The sequence below is a fragment of the Nerophis lumbriciformis genome, linkage group LG02, assembly GCF_033978685.3.
Source record: "Nerophis lumbriciformis linkage group LG02, RoL_Nlum_v2.1, whole genome shotgun sequence".
Classification (NCBI taxonomy): domain Eukaryota; kingdom Metazoa; phylum Chordata; class Actinopteri; order Syngnathiformes; family Syngnathidae; genus Nerophis; species Nerophis lumbriciformis.
In genome coordinates, this window is record NC_084549.2 from 35737184 (window position 1) to 35751868 (window position 14685).

Genomic DNA, 14685 nt, shown 5'->3' on the forward strand with positions numbered 1-14685 from the left:
TTGTGTGTGTGCGGCATGACGTAGTATGACTTGACTACGACTACAAACAGCTGTGGGCAGGGATGTTTAATTGAGGTTTCATTTGCACTGTGTGCAAATGTCTGAGTGCACGTGTTTGTTACTGTGTACGTTGATAGAGTGTTAATCATAAATTGTGTTATTTAGGACATTTCATATTGCTACTAATTTTTTTCGGTACCATTAAAATGTGTCTGTGCTACTAAATGTTTTCATTTATAATCCTACAGTCCTGCAGCAAGCCTTTTTGTTTGGTGTGGTTCTTTATCTATAATATGTTCCCTGGTTCAGGCAACAAAGTTTTTGTTCTTGGTTTTTTCTTTCTTAAATATACGTAATATATAGTGATGCTCCCATGGTGAAAGTGCAATTTCAGTTTTAAGTGGATTTATAACAAAAAAAAATAGGAGTCATCAGAAAAGCCTTGTGTATGTCAACTATTTCTCCTAAAACACACATTGAGGCTACAAAGTATGTTTCCTTCAATTACTCAATTAATCGGACAAATTCATTGATAGATTGCTAAATGACTAAAATATTAGATAGTTGCATCCTTAATCATGTGTTTTTGATGACGTCAACCTACTTTGTGAGAATTCAGCTCGAAAGGGTTGATTATGACGAAGCGAGGAACCAGGATCCTCTGCAGTAGACATTTTTGTTTTACATAACGGGGCTATATTTTTCCAAAATGTGTAAATTTGAAAAAATGAATGGAACAAAAACAAATACCCATTGCAAAAGACTTCTCAGGTTCTGAAGAGGATATTATTCCAACGGCACCTAAAAGACGCCAAGAGTATAATTCTGCAAACACTTGCCCTTCCCCTTTCCATTATGGGTCTTCAACAGGTGGGTATTTCACCTCAGCTCATTTTTATGTAACTGTGTTTCATAATGGTTAGGAGACACATTTTTATGTCTCATATACTGCAGGTATGCAGCAGCTTGCACTTGTAAGACTGCTACAAGTGTATCAGTATGGAAAGACTTTGCTGAAGCTGCAGCTCTAAATTCAGCCTACAGGAATATTCCAGTGAGAACAAAGACAAGTGCTGACCTTTGCCATTATAAATCTGCCTTCTTCCTTTCTGCGGGGGAACTACTTTTTATGCCGTGCTTGCCAGACTAATTTGAACGTCAAAGAGGGTTTTGTCAGCGCTCTGTTCCACTTGGAGTATGTCAAAAAAAGAGTGAATGCAGTTCATAAACTCACCTTAAACTCCTCTAGTGAAGCATAGATCTTTTCCCGGAATTCACAGTAGTTCTTTTTCTCCTTGCATTGCGGGCAGCATTGGCTCGTGTCCACTCTAACACAGCGAGGGTGCACCCTGGGACAATCAGGCTTGCTGCACAGAGGACCTTCGTCTGTGCAGAGGCAAGGGCAAGTAGAAGGGCCTGGGGTGAACTGATCACCGATGGCGAACACAAAGCCGCTCTCATCCATGCAGCCTTTACCCCTGTAGTCTGGGTAGGCGTACTCGTCAATGGCATCCAAGGAGAGGGTGACATCACTCGTGGGGCCCACGTCTATTTGGTTCAGGGTGTCTTGCTCGATCAACAGCTCCTGGGACTTCCCGCCCTTAGGCCCTCGGGTCTGGGAGCTGAGGTTCTGCCGGGCACGGCTCACAGCAGTCCTATTCAGACCTAAAGTATTGTTGTCCTCAGGCTGCAGCTGCTTGGGGGCCGCTTTGTCCTCCCTGGCCTGGATCAGCACCCTTTCCAGACGTTCTCGGCTAACTGGTAAGGTTGTTATAGGATTACTCTGGGCACTGCTCATCAGGAACCAGAGAACAAAGAGAACCTCTGCTGTCATGGCAACGGAGTGCAGCATCTCTCCCCACCAGTGAGGTGGGAAAACACCTTGGCTCACATAACACACTTCACATCTCAGGTGTGAGCCAGTCCATCTGGAAAGAGGAAATACAACTGGGGTTATGTGCTCAGTATTTTGTCACTTTTTTATCCCAAATGTGGGGTCTTGTGCCAGAACATCCGCATGACTTTGTTCCATCATGTCAAGCAAACACTTCAGGACAATAAGGCCAGTCGGTCAGATCAGTGAATTAAATCTTCAGGCGAGGACAGTGCTTTGCTATTATTTTTTGTTACACCTTCGCGTAGAAAGAAGAAAACATTTCGCAAAGCCCATTTTGATGCGTCTTTTTTGAAAATAGCAGCATGTTTACGTTCAAACATTCAGTAAGTCATCTTATAGTGTGTTTAAAGCCAGCAAAGCAGTGTTGTTGAGCTTTGGAAATGACAGCGCACAACAGTGACGTCATCACACATCTCAGTTTGTGCCGTGTACACGCATACGCTAAGCGGCGAGTGTTCAAACTCTACACTTTGGGCAGCGTTTGCATAAGACTGCGTTTTTAAAGACAAACGTATGCGTCTGCGTGTGGACAAGAGGCCCAAACGGAGAGATAAGTATGTGTTTATTAAGTATCCGTGTTCGTGTGGACATGGCTTAAATAGTATCGTTCGTCTATAAAATTGTTATAAATACGCCTAAGCATAACATTTATTTATTTTAATTATGAGGCGCATCAAAGGAGTCACATTTTGATTTTTTTTTCTACACTTAAAACACTTCCTTGTAGTCTACATAAGTTGTAATAGTGGTTATTTGGTCAAAATGTTGCATAGATTATGTTTTACAGACCTTATTCAAGCTGATTTCTGACCTTCTCTTAACGATGTGTCGTTTTGTGGGCAGCCTTAATTATGTGCCTCCACTTCAACTGTGTCTTTTTCTTGTCATCTTTGTTTTACCGGTAGTTTTTAGCACTTCCATAGCGAGTCTACTGACTGATATAAGTTAGAACTGTACGCTACTTTATATTAGAAATGGCATCAGCGGAGGACGAATGCCCCACAACAAGAGAATATAGAAAAATAAGGAACTTATTGACTATGGCACAGACTACGATGGTGGGCACGTGCGCATTTTTGGGACTTATGCAGATCGCAAATCAATTAATCAATCAATCAATTCCTTTATTGTCATTGTCATAATAACACTTAAGTCATACATGTCAACGAGATTTTGTTTGAGCTTTGTCCTACCCATCAGCAGGAACCAATAGTTAAGAAAAGTTGGTTTTGCATAATATTGCGAAACAAATCGCCAGATAATATGTATCCTAATAGGTGCCATTTGGGGGTCCTTATACACACACCTCAATACCTGTATGTTGAAGCAGAGTACGCCTGACTACGGTAGCCGTAATGCTGCGCGTTCCATCAAGCGGTGCGGCTTCATAGCTTACCAAAGTTGTACTAAAACACTTTGACAGATTTTTAAGCACCGTATGTAGTGTTCTATATTCTCAATGGGCTTGATTGCTTGCCTATACTTGCTGGCGTAATTTATTGAACAGGCGTCAAGCTGCAGTCCACACATATTACTTATGTGTGACTGCCATCTACTGGTCACACTTATCACTACACCATGTACCAAATAAAATTGCTTCAAGGTCACTAAGCACAACCAGGGTTGATACGTACATTAGGCACAATTTTTGAGAAAATTAAAGTATTTTAAGTGTGCCTTATAGTCCGAAATACTTTATACACATTTGATACCAGTATTTAGTATTCCAAAAAAAATATTTGTGAAATAGATAATAACCACTGCTCAAGCACCATAACATTTGCCCGCATGAGAAAGGTGCCTTTTTTGTTTTTCCACTACAGCGCTCACATGGTCCTTTTCAGACGTCTTACCGATTCTGTTTTGTTTTTTTCGCTACTGCAACGATCAAGCATCCGTCTGCAACACTCGGAGCGTAGGCTCATTAAAGGAGTGTGGCGAGTTCCTTGTTCCGTGATTTTATTAAAGAAAGATGGACAGAGATGGATGGACAGGAAGATGACATAGAAGATATCTCTGTCAAAAATCCAAACTTTGTGTAGAACAATTGACAAATAGGAGACTTATTTTATAAGTTAAGAAGTAGAGGCAGCATTCTCATACTTTCCTTAACAAAATAAATTATGTCAGACAGCTTAAAAAATGTCTTACCTATTAACTACGCAAAATAACCCAGAATTGTTTTTATTTAAATGTTTGCAATATTTCAGAGTTCCTCACGAGTAAAACTGCTATAAAATTGTATAAAACTGAGTAGATGGCAAGTCATTGTGATGTAGAGAAATTCTATAATTTTACCAATTTTTCCCCAAGAGATTTCCCATATTTTGAAATGCAAGTGTTGATTCTCTACTGACCAGCAGCATTAGACACACGTACGTAATAAAGGTGTGAAATCCGCTGATTGTGTTTGGTGCTAAATTAACATGGCCCATTAATCATTATATAGCCGTTTCTTCAAAAATAATGTAAAAAACCCCCGACTTAAAACCTTGTCCAGCTGTTACCTGACATACACTATTCATGTTTATATACATTTTACTGCAAATGAATATCGGCTTCAAATATCGTTTATAGGCCTCCTTGACTACTAATAATCAGTATCGGTATAGGCCCTGAGAAAAACATATTGTCGATCTCTAATCCTTATTTAGACTACAAACACTTTGTGACTGACTTGTACCATTTGATTCTAGAAAAATGTAATTAAATAAACCCTAAATAAATAATAATACATTCATATTGATCAGTAACATTAACCCAGAAGCACTTTAACCAAAAAAAAAAAAAATGAAGAAAACAATTTGTGCTGATTTTTTTTTTTAAATCTATAATGAGGAAGTCAGAATCATTGGCTACAATAGGCGCGTTTTGCAGTGCAAAGTTTTTCGAAGCGGTTTTGAAGCATGATACTGATAAAGCTTGTTCCCCAGGGTCCCCTGACATCACAACACGCCCCCATAGATTGGGGATTGGGCTAGGAAACCTTCAAAGACCTGTGTAAGGAAATCAATACTGCCTGCTACTGAAACAATTGCCTGTATCAATCAGTCTGGTCGCTCACAATGAGGAAGGGTTCGAACCAAACATTCTAAAGCTGCTGCTTCTCGTAACAGAACAACGAATCTGAATCAATTTACTTCTTAAAATAATTGCAGTCAATATGCATTCAAAGAAAAGCAGCCTGTAAGCTGCACAGATGTTCCAGAAAAACACCTTCATGTGTCCTTTTATTTAGTTGTAAACACATGTAATTGCTCTTTAACTTGACCTTTCTGCACAGTAAGTTAATACACAACACCTCAGGAGGAGTGGAATTCCAGAATCAACTGCAAACACAGCACATTTGATTAAAAAGCTGTGCTCGATATTTTTATTTTTGCCTCTTGCTAAACTTGATTTACTCTGGCACTTTGAAATTCAAATGCCAACTACGACGCTTTGCTGCGCTCGGTGGCCTACTTCTATGTATTTGCTATGTAGAGAGCATTTGCTGCCTTTGCTGAGGCCGCTTTAATACCGTTGTTATATACAGGGGAACAATTTCAAGAACGATTTTCTTCATTCTTACTTTTAAAAAGCATATGATGATGATATGATGATTATCAATAGTGCCATTTCTATTGGTATTGCTCCATTTGTAGTGTAATAATATTCATTTCTGTATTATTAATATTTATTTCACTAACTGCTTCTTTGCTATTACTTTTACCATCATATTTGTACATATCCTATTCGCTGATGCTGTTCTGTTTTTGTTGTTATTGTGTTTGTCTATCTGTCTTATCCCCCTCTTGTCCCCGCAATTTCCCCCTCTGTCTTACTTTTTTTCCTTTTTCCATCCCCTTCCTGCTCTGGCCCGGCTGCACCAAATAATAATATAAATCAATTTAATAAAGTAAAATACAAATAAGGCAACAAGAGAAGTATCCCACACTTCTCTTTTGTAAAGTAAATATGTACAGGGCATCTACATCAACAATATGATTTACCTAAGTAGCTGGACAGGACCAAAAAAACAACATATGATGGCACTTATGCCAGCATAGTTTATATTACAGATGTATGTTACAATAAACATGACATGTCACAGTTATTATGACCAAAATGATCACTGTTATTATTATCACAGCATTGTTGAAAAGTACACACACTGAATGTTTTGTATTTGTTTAAATAACTAAAATAAACAGATCCACTGTTAGAAAACCCACTATTTTGCATGGTTTGTGTTTCTTATGCTTTACTAATAAAAGTGTTCAAGCGGGTTTTGTGGTCTCCTCCTCTGTTCAGCGGTCCTTGATAGCAGAGTAAAAACACCTCTGTCATATTCATTCGAGATATTTATTGATCACTCTGTTCTATGAGAGCACAGCTTATAGGGATTGGTGTGGCTCGGATGGTAGAGCGGCCGTGCAAGCAACTAGAGGGTTGCAGGATCGATCCCAGCTTCTGCCATCCTAATCACAGCCGTTGTGTCTTAGGCAAGACACTTCACCCACCTTGCTCCCAGTTGCACCTCCACTGGTGTATGAATGTGCAAGACTCCCTTGAAAAATAGATTCTTAATCTAAATGGGACTTTCCTAGGTAAAAAAAAAAAAAGTTAGACAAAGGTTTTAATGTGGACAATTTAATATCTTAGTTAGATAGACAGTAATGTGTTAATACATGTAACAATGCAGCTAATTTGAATTATTTACTGAGCCCAAAAAGCCCTCTAAAAAACATCCAAAAACCACCAACAATACTCTATTAACAGATCAAGATCTGAATATTTGACAAAATTTTACCGATATTGTTATTATAAGCGCTAACGCAGAGAAACTACTTTTAGCTTATGCAGCTATTGACATACTGAGCTGGTGAGCTGCTGCAACGCCTGAATTAGAAAAAGTTAATTCTACACTATAAATCATGACTCTTGCCTTTTTATAAGGAGAATATGACCATTAACCGAGAAGTTGGTCAACTTTGACATTCAAAATTCAAAAGACTTGAGATGGTGAGAAAGACACAAAAAGATGCTTGTTTCGGGGTTTGTTTTGTTTGTTTTTAACCTGCGCTACGATTATGATTAATTCTTCATCTAAACGGGAATATGCAACCATCCAATGAGTCGACATCCCAGTGAGAGCAGATATTGTACAGTAAGTGGTTGTTTGTTATTGTTTGTAGTGTGTAATTCTTGTTTAGCACTAAACAATAGTGCTACTTGTTGGATTTACTTCTCCCTCAGCTTCTAAAACTTGTAGCTCATCCTAAGTTTATTCAGACTCAAAAATATAAGGTTCTGGATCATCATTTGTAGTCGTTGTTGGCTCTCATGTAGTCTGCCATGATTAGTAGTAGTTGTTGTTGCTAAAGAATATAGCCAACGTTGTGATGCATCTGTGAAATAATGCGCTGCCGTTTGCCTAAAATGACCATTGCATACAGTATGTACTTACAGCATGTACCGTATTTTACGGACTATAAGTCGCAGTTTTTTTCATAGTTTGGCCGGGGGTGCTACTTATACTCAGGAGCGACTTATGTGTGAAATTATTAACACATTACCGTAAAATATCAAATAATATTATTTAGCTCATTCACGTAAGAGACTAGACGTAAAAGATTTCATGGGATTTAGCGATTAGGAGTGACAGATTGTTTGGTAAACGTATAGCATGTTCTGTATGTTATAGTTATTTGAATGACTCTTACCATAATATTTTACGTTAACATACCAGGCACATTCTCAGTTGGTTATTTATGCCTCATATAACGTACACTTATTCAGCCTGTTGTTCACTATTCTTTATTTATTTAAAATTGCCTTTCAAATGTCTATTCTTGGTGTTGGATTTTATCAAATAAATTTCCCCAAAAAATGCGACTTATACTCCAGTGCGACTTATATATGTTTTTTTCCTTCTATATTATGCATTTTCGGCCGGTGCGACTTATACTCCGGAGCGACTTATACTCCGAAAAATACGGTATATAAACGTTGATGGCGGTTTTTGGATGTTTCTAGAGCGCTTTATGAGCGCAATAGGCGCAATGATGTAATAACTCTTATTACCTCCATTATTTCCATTGTTAGCTGACTATTGCTAGCGTTTATTTAGGGCGGTATAGCTCGGTTGGTAGAGTGGCCGTGCCAGCAACTTGAGGGTTGCAGGTTCGATCCCCGCTTCCGCCATCCTAGTCACTACCGTTGTGTCTTTGGGCAAGACACTTTACCCACCTGCTCCCAGTGCCACCCACACTGGTTTAAATGTAACATAGATATTGGGTTTCATTATGTAAAGCGCTTTGAGTCACTAGAGAAAAGCGCTATATAAATATAATTCACTTCACTTTATTTACAAGTTAGAATGCATAAAAAAAATGTTTGTCACACATAAAGATTGTGAATGATAGGCAAAAGTCCCCCCAAAATTTGGTTCACCTTTAATTATGTATCAACGCTGTTTAATCACCCAATTTATGTTGACCCCACAAACCACGGATGGTGGTGTAATGATGAGTGAGGTGTGCTTTATGGCAAATTCTGTTTTTAAATACACCCTGATAGAAACCAAATTTTGAGCAAATAAGTTACATATATTTCGTAAAACACTTTTTATTTTGTTTGTGCATGACATTCTGACATAAAAATGTATGTTTTCTTTTTCTTTTTCTTTTTTTACTTGTCCTGTCCAGCCACAAAGGCAAATCATATTGTTGATGTAGATGTCCATATCTGCTGCACCTATTTACTTTAGAAAAGAGAAGTGTGGGATACTTCTCTTGTTGCCTTTTATGTATTTGACTTTATTAAATGGATTTATTTCATGTTTGGCGCTGCCGGACCAGAACAAGAGGGGATAGAAAGAAGAAAAAAGGATGACAAGGGGGAAAATTGCAGGGACAAGAGGGGGATAATACAGAGAGACAACAACAACAGACACAAAAACAACAACTACAGAACAACATCAGCTAATACGATATGTACAAATATGATACGAAAAATGATAGCAAAGAACCAGTTAGTGAAGTACAAAGTAATAACACAGAAATTACAATGAACATCATTGCACTACAAACTGAAGAATAGAAATATCAATAGAAATAACACTATTTATAATTAATATTAATAAGAAATGCCTCTGTTTTCAACAACACAATGACAACTTGAATTGGGGGTATGTTTTCAAATTAATTTACAATTTGCAAGCAAGTCATTTACTGTGATTAATCACGATTAGTCACAAAAGTTTGATTGATCTGATTTAAAAAATATTTCTATTTGACAGCACAAATATATGTGTACTTCCATTGCCTTTTCTTGCATTGCTACAGTAAACTGTAATAGAGCAGAAAGCCGGCCCAACTATGATGCCAAATGTTTTCTCTTGACTTTTGAAAATTCATAAATTATGTTCCATTCACAGGGTAAAGTGCTGAAATTGACTGCAGGCATGCCAACACTATATGAGTAATGTGTTTAGCTAAATTTCTACATTTGAGGTCGAAGTAGTGGCGCTGCATTGAGACGGAGAGGAAGCAGATTGGGAGTGCATACTTTTAACACTGCAGCTGAGAAGAGGAGAAAGAGATGAGCCCGATACTTATTTGTAAAGGAATGTCTTTTTAACGTGTCGAGTTCACCTAACCACATTAACAGATTTTACTATCTGTCACATGGACCCTGGGTGTAGACCTGGGTCGATGTTATGTTAAGTCAATTAATCGAACGAAAAATGAAAATGAACTTGTTAATTTTGCCAGCCTTGATAAATTGCCATGTGCATATGTGATTACAGGCTGCAAGAGCGGTCACTCTTTGCATCGGTTTCAGCTGTTTATGTACTACATGCACATGAACTGTAATAATGATAACCGCTGTAAAACGCCAAAGGTTATCGCAAGTGCTTGCTAGCTATCTTAAATGTTAACATGAAAAAGAGACATTAACGTCTGTCCCCATTAAACAACATCATACCCCTGTCAGGATCTGTTGATCCCTGTCAATCAGATTATGCCTTATCCTGAGTTTCTTGATATGTTTCTGTGTGTAGTTTCAGTTCCTGTCTTGCGCTCTTATTTTGTGGTTTTCACGTCCTGTTTACTCCTTTCCGGCAGCAGCTTTACGCCTGCCTTTGAGCACTGTTCCCTTCACCTGTTTTCTGTTGGTAATTAGCACTATTTTAGTTGAGCTTGAGACACCATTTGGTTGTCGGAACATTATTCACTAGTCAATGTGGATTATTATTTTCATGGTGAGATCAAATACACACATACTTTGTGGACGCCGTCTGCTCCACATTCTTTGTAAATATTTTTGCTGTGTTACAGCTGTAACAGGGTCAATTATGTCTTGTATATGTATTTTATAATGTTTTATTATTGTTATAATTACACAAAATGTGTAAGTTACCTGTAAATACCTGAATATTGTTCGATGTTTTGTCAATGTGGAACCATTATCTCGTTGTCCCTCCTACTGCAATAATTACTGTGACACCTGTCTTTCTATATGCAATGGACACGCCTTCCAATTTCCCTTTTGTCTACGATAACGGGAGAGGTAGGCGTCCATGCGACGACAGAAAATGTATTGTCTCGTTAAGAACTTAAGTTCACTTTCTTGTTCATTATTATATTTGTGTAGGGGCCCGATGAGGGAAAAAAGTTATTGACAACAATTGTATTCTGTGTATTATTAGGTATGTTTTTATTTCACTGTTGTACGTAACTCGCCCTTTTGTCTACGAAAACGGGAGAGGGGCTCGACGATGGCAAAAAGTTATTGACAACAATTGTATTCGGTCTATTATCAGTAAAGTGCAGCTGAGCAACCCATGGTGTCGGTCGTGTTCCATAAAAACCACACAACGCAGAGGAAAAGACCACCGGTTCCACAGCATTTTGTTTTGTTTTCTTTAGAGTCTGTCCGGTCAGAGCACTTCCCTGTTGCTCTCGCTTTTTGTTTGTTGGGTTAATCATTAAATACCCTTTTTAACTACATGCTGCCTCTTCATTCGTCTGCACTTAAAATCACTACAATCTTCGTTGTCTCACACGACGCACCCTTGACAGAATGTCCCGACCACGTGATTTTGCAGACAATTACACCGACGATTAATTTTAAAAGATGTTTTGGGCTAAGATGGATGCAGAGGCTTCGCGGTAGACCTTGGTGACTGCTGAGGTCTTGTTGCCGCTCACGTCTACCTCCTTGACGACCACAAATGTGGCCGTTCCGTGGTCGCCCACGTCGCAAGCTGCACCGGTGGTCTATTTGCCGCCATCTGACTTTTCCCCGCTGGCTGCGAGGACACAAGGCTAGGCGACCCACCGCTTTGTCTTCCCTCCTATGACTTTGGACTCTTTAATGTTTTCTCTAGAACGTCTGGAAACTGTTATGTTGGGGGCAAGGGGCATTCTGTCATGATCTGTTGTAGCAGATCATGCCTTTGAGGACTTTTCCCCACACCTGTTTTCTGTTGGGAATGAGCACTATTTAAGTTGAGCTTGAGACACCATTTGGTTGTCGGGACATTATTCACTGGTCACTGTGGATTATTCTTTTCATTCCGTTTTGTTGTTTCTATAGTCTGTACAGTCAGAGCACTTCTCTGTTGTTCTCGGTTTTTGTTTGTTTGGTTAATCATTAAATACTCTTTTTTACGGCACGGTGACTCCTCATTCGTCTGCACCTAAAATCACTACAACCCTCGTCGTCTCACACAAAGCACCCCTGACAAACCCCAATCTAAACATATACAGCTGTCAAAGTTGACGCGATAACGCGTTACTATAAGTTCCTTTAACGGCGATCATTTTTTTAACACGCGATTAACGTTTTTGAACCTCAGCCGTTCCGTAGTTTGGGGACATGTGTAATAGCGTATAGTTACTGTTGAGCAGATGGGGACTTTTAAGTTAAAGTTAAAGTTAAAGTACCAATGATTGTCACACACACACTAGGTGTGGCGAAATTATTCTCTGCATTTCATGTACAACACAGAGCTGAGATACACAGATCCAAAGCCATGACAAGTCGTTCTCTGGACTGAACAAGACAAGTTTACCTTCAATCGCCGTGAGACGACATCATTGGTGCGAACGCTTAGCGAGGGAGTGAGGAGAAGCTTCACGTCCATGTTTGAATTACAGTTAAGTGCATTTGTAACATAAAATGTACCGTATTTTCCGCACCATAAGGCGCCCTGGGTTAAAAGCCGCGCCTTCAATGAACGGCATATTTCAAAACTTTGTCCACCTATAAGCCGCCCGGTGTTGTAAGCCGCATCTAACTGCGCTAAAGGAATGTCAAAAAAAAAGTCAGATAGGTCAGTCAAACTTTAATAATATATTAAAAACCAGCGTTCGGGGTTCCTGTCGCTGGCCGGCTTGGCTGCGTGGGGGCGGTGGTCCCTGGTTCCCTGGGCACCACGCCTCCTGTTTGTGGGTTGGGCTCTCGGGGGTGATGGGGCCGTGCTCTGGCTCCCACGCACTCTGGGAGTCGAATGTATTGTACATGCAAATTCACATATGCTCACATACGTACATAGGTACCTACGCTCCCACATACATACACAAATACAGTACATATTTACCTACCTAATGTTCGTACATCCACACGCACATTCAATATACAAACATACACATACACATACTGTACATATACATTCACTGTACAAACACATATACACATTCTGTACATATACATTCATTGTACAAACACATATACACATTCTGTACATATGCAAGTACATATGCATACTTACACTCATGCACATAATCACGTTTCATCAAACATATATTAACGTTGTTGCCCTAGGGTAAACTGGGTGTAACACATGGCACACTGACAAAGCTTAACCTATTGTGACTATAACAATCTACAAGGTTAATGTAGGTTGCTTCTCTTTCTCCCCCTCCATTTTTCTGCATTCTTTCGTATCTCAAGTTATCATTACGTATATGTATTGTTGCATTTAAACAACTGTATTGTTGATAATAAAGGTAAATTATTGGTATTGTTCATTATCAATAGCGCTATTTCTATTGGTATTTGTATTGATCCATTTGTAGTGTAATAATGCTCATTGTCATTTCTGTATTATTTTTTATTTTTCGCTAACTGCTTATTTGCTATTACTTTTACCATCATATTTGTACATGTCATATTTGCTGATGTTGCTCTATTGTTGTTGTTGTTGTTGTTTGCTGTTGTTGTTTTTGTCTCTCTGTCCAATCCCCCTCTTGTCCCCACAATTTCCCCCTCTGTCTTCTTTTTTTTTCTCTTTCTATCCCCTCCTGCTCCGGCCCGGCTGCACTAAATGATAATATAAATACATTTAATAAAGTCAAATACAAATAAGGCAACAAGAGAAGTACCCTACACTTCTCTTTTGTAAAGTAAATCTGAACAGCCGACATGGGCATCTACATCAACTATATGATTTGCCTGAGAAGCTGGACAGGACACAAAAAAAAATAAAATAAAAAAATTTTAAAAATAAATAAAATAAATAAAATAAAAAAAAAACAGCGTTCTAACAACTCTGTTCACTCCCAAAATGTACGCAAATGTGCAATCACAAACATAGTAAAATTCAAAATAGTGCAGAGCAATAGCAACATAATGTTGCTCGAACGTTAATGTCACAACACACAAAATAAACATAGCGCTCACTTTCTGAAGTTATTCTTCATTCATAAATCCCTCGAATTATTCTCCTTCGTTGTCCGAATTGAAAAGTTGGGCAAATGTGGGATCCAAAATGTCGTCTGGCGCTGTCTCCGTCTCCCTGTCTTGGTGAACGTCACGTGTGTTCGCCTTCTGTCATCCACTGTTCCCACGCAGTTAGCAGTCTAGCTTCGAATGCCCTGTTGACACCAATATCTAGCGGCTGGAGGTCTTTTGTCAATCCACCCGGAATGACGGCGAGTATTGAATTAAGCGCGTAAGCGTGTCTCTTAATGTGATGTTATGAGCTAGCAAATATAACAACTACACTACCCAGCATGCAACGATAGTGACGAGCATGCAGTAGCCCTGAGAAGCGTTGTTGTATGCTGGGAGTTAGAATGTGGTTATGAGCACGCTGTGAGTAAACATTGAGAACTCAGTTAACACGCCTCGTCTGCATTATTTATAATTAGACAGACAACACACTTAATAGGAGCCATTTTGGGGTCTTTACATAAACACACAAATAGAAATGAAACGTCACATATCCCAGCATGCACCGCGCGCTTCTTCGTCATCCACTGTTCCCACGCAGTTAGCAGTCTAGCTTCGAATGCCCTGTTGACACCAATATGTAGCGGCTGGAGGTCTTTTGTCAATCCACCCGGAATGACGGCGAGTATTGAATTAAGCGCGTAAGCGTGTCTCTTAATGTGATGTTATGAGCTAGCAAATATAACAACTACACTACCCAGCATGCAACGATAGTGACGAGCATGCGCGGTAGCCCTGAGAAGCGTTGTTGTATGCTGGCAGTTAGAATGTGGTTATGAGCACGCTGTGAGTAAACGTTGAGAACTCAGTTAACACGCCTCGTCTGCATTATTTATAATTAGACAGACAACACACTTAATAGGAGCCATTTTGGGGTCTTTACATAAACACACAAATGGAAATGAAACGTCACATATCCCAGCATGCACCGCGCGCTTCTTCTACGGGGAAAAAAGATGGCGGCTGTTTACCGAAGTTGCGAGACCGATACTTTATGAAAATGAATCTTAATATTTATCCATATATAAAGCGCACCGGGTTATAAGGCGCACTGTCAGCTTTTG

The 14685-nt window shown here is 39.2% G+C and overlaps 1 protein-coding gene across 1 annotated transcript in view; it reads right to left on the minus strand.

The window, feature by feature from the left end:
- The window catches only part of vwc2 (von Willebrand factor C domain containing 2), a 134915-nt gene that overhangs the window by 94376 nt on the left and 25854 nt on the right, over positions 1–14685 (minus strand). Inside the window, exon 2 of the mRNA XM_061961703.1 lies at positions 1235–1928. Coding sequence (XP_061817687.1) covers positions 1235–1852 — 618 coding nt within the window. The 5' untranslated portion in view covers positions 1853–1928. The remainder of the gene's footprint in view (positions 1–1234; positions 1929–14685) is intronic.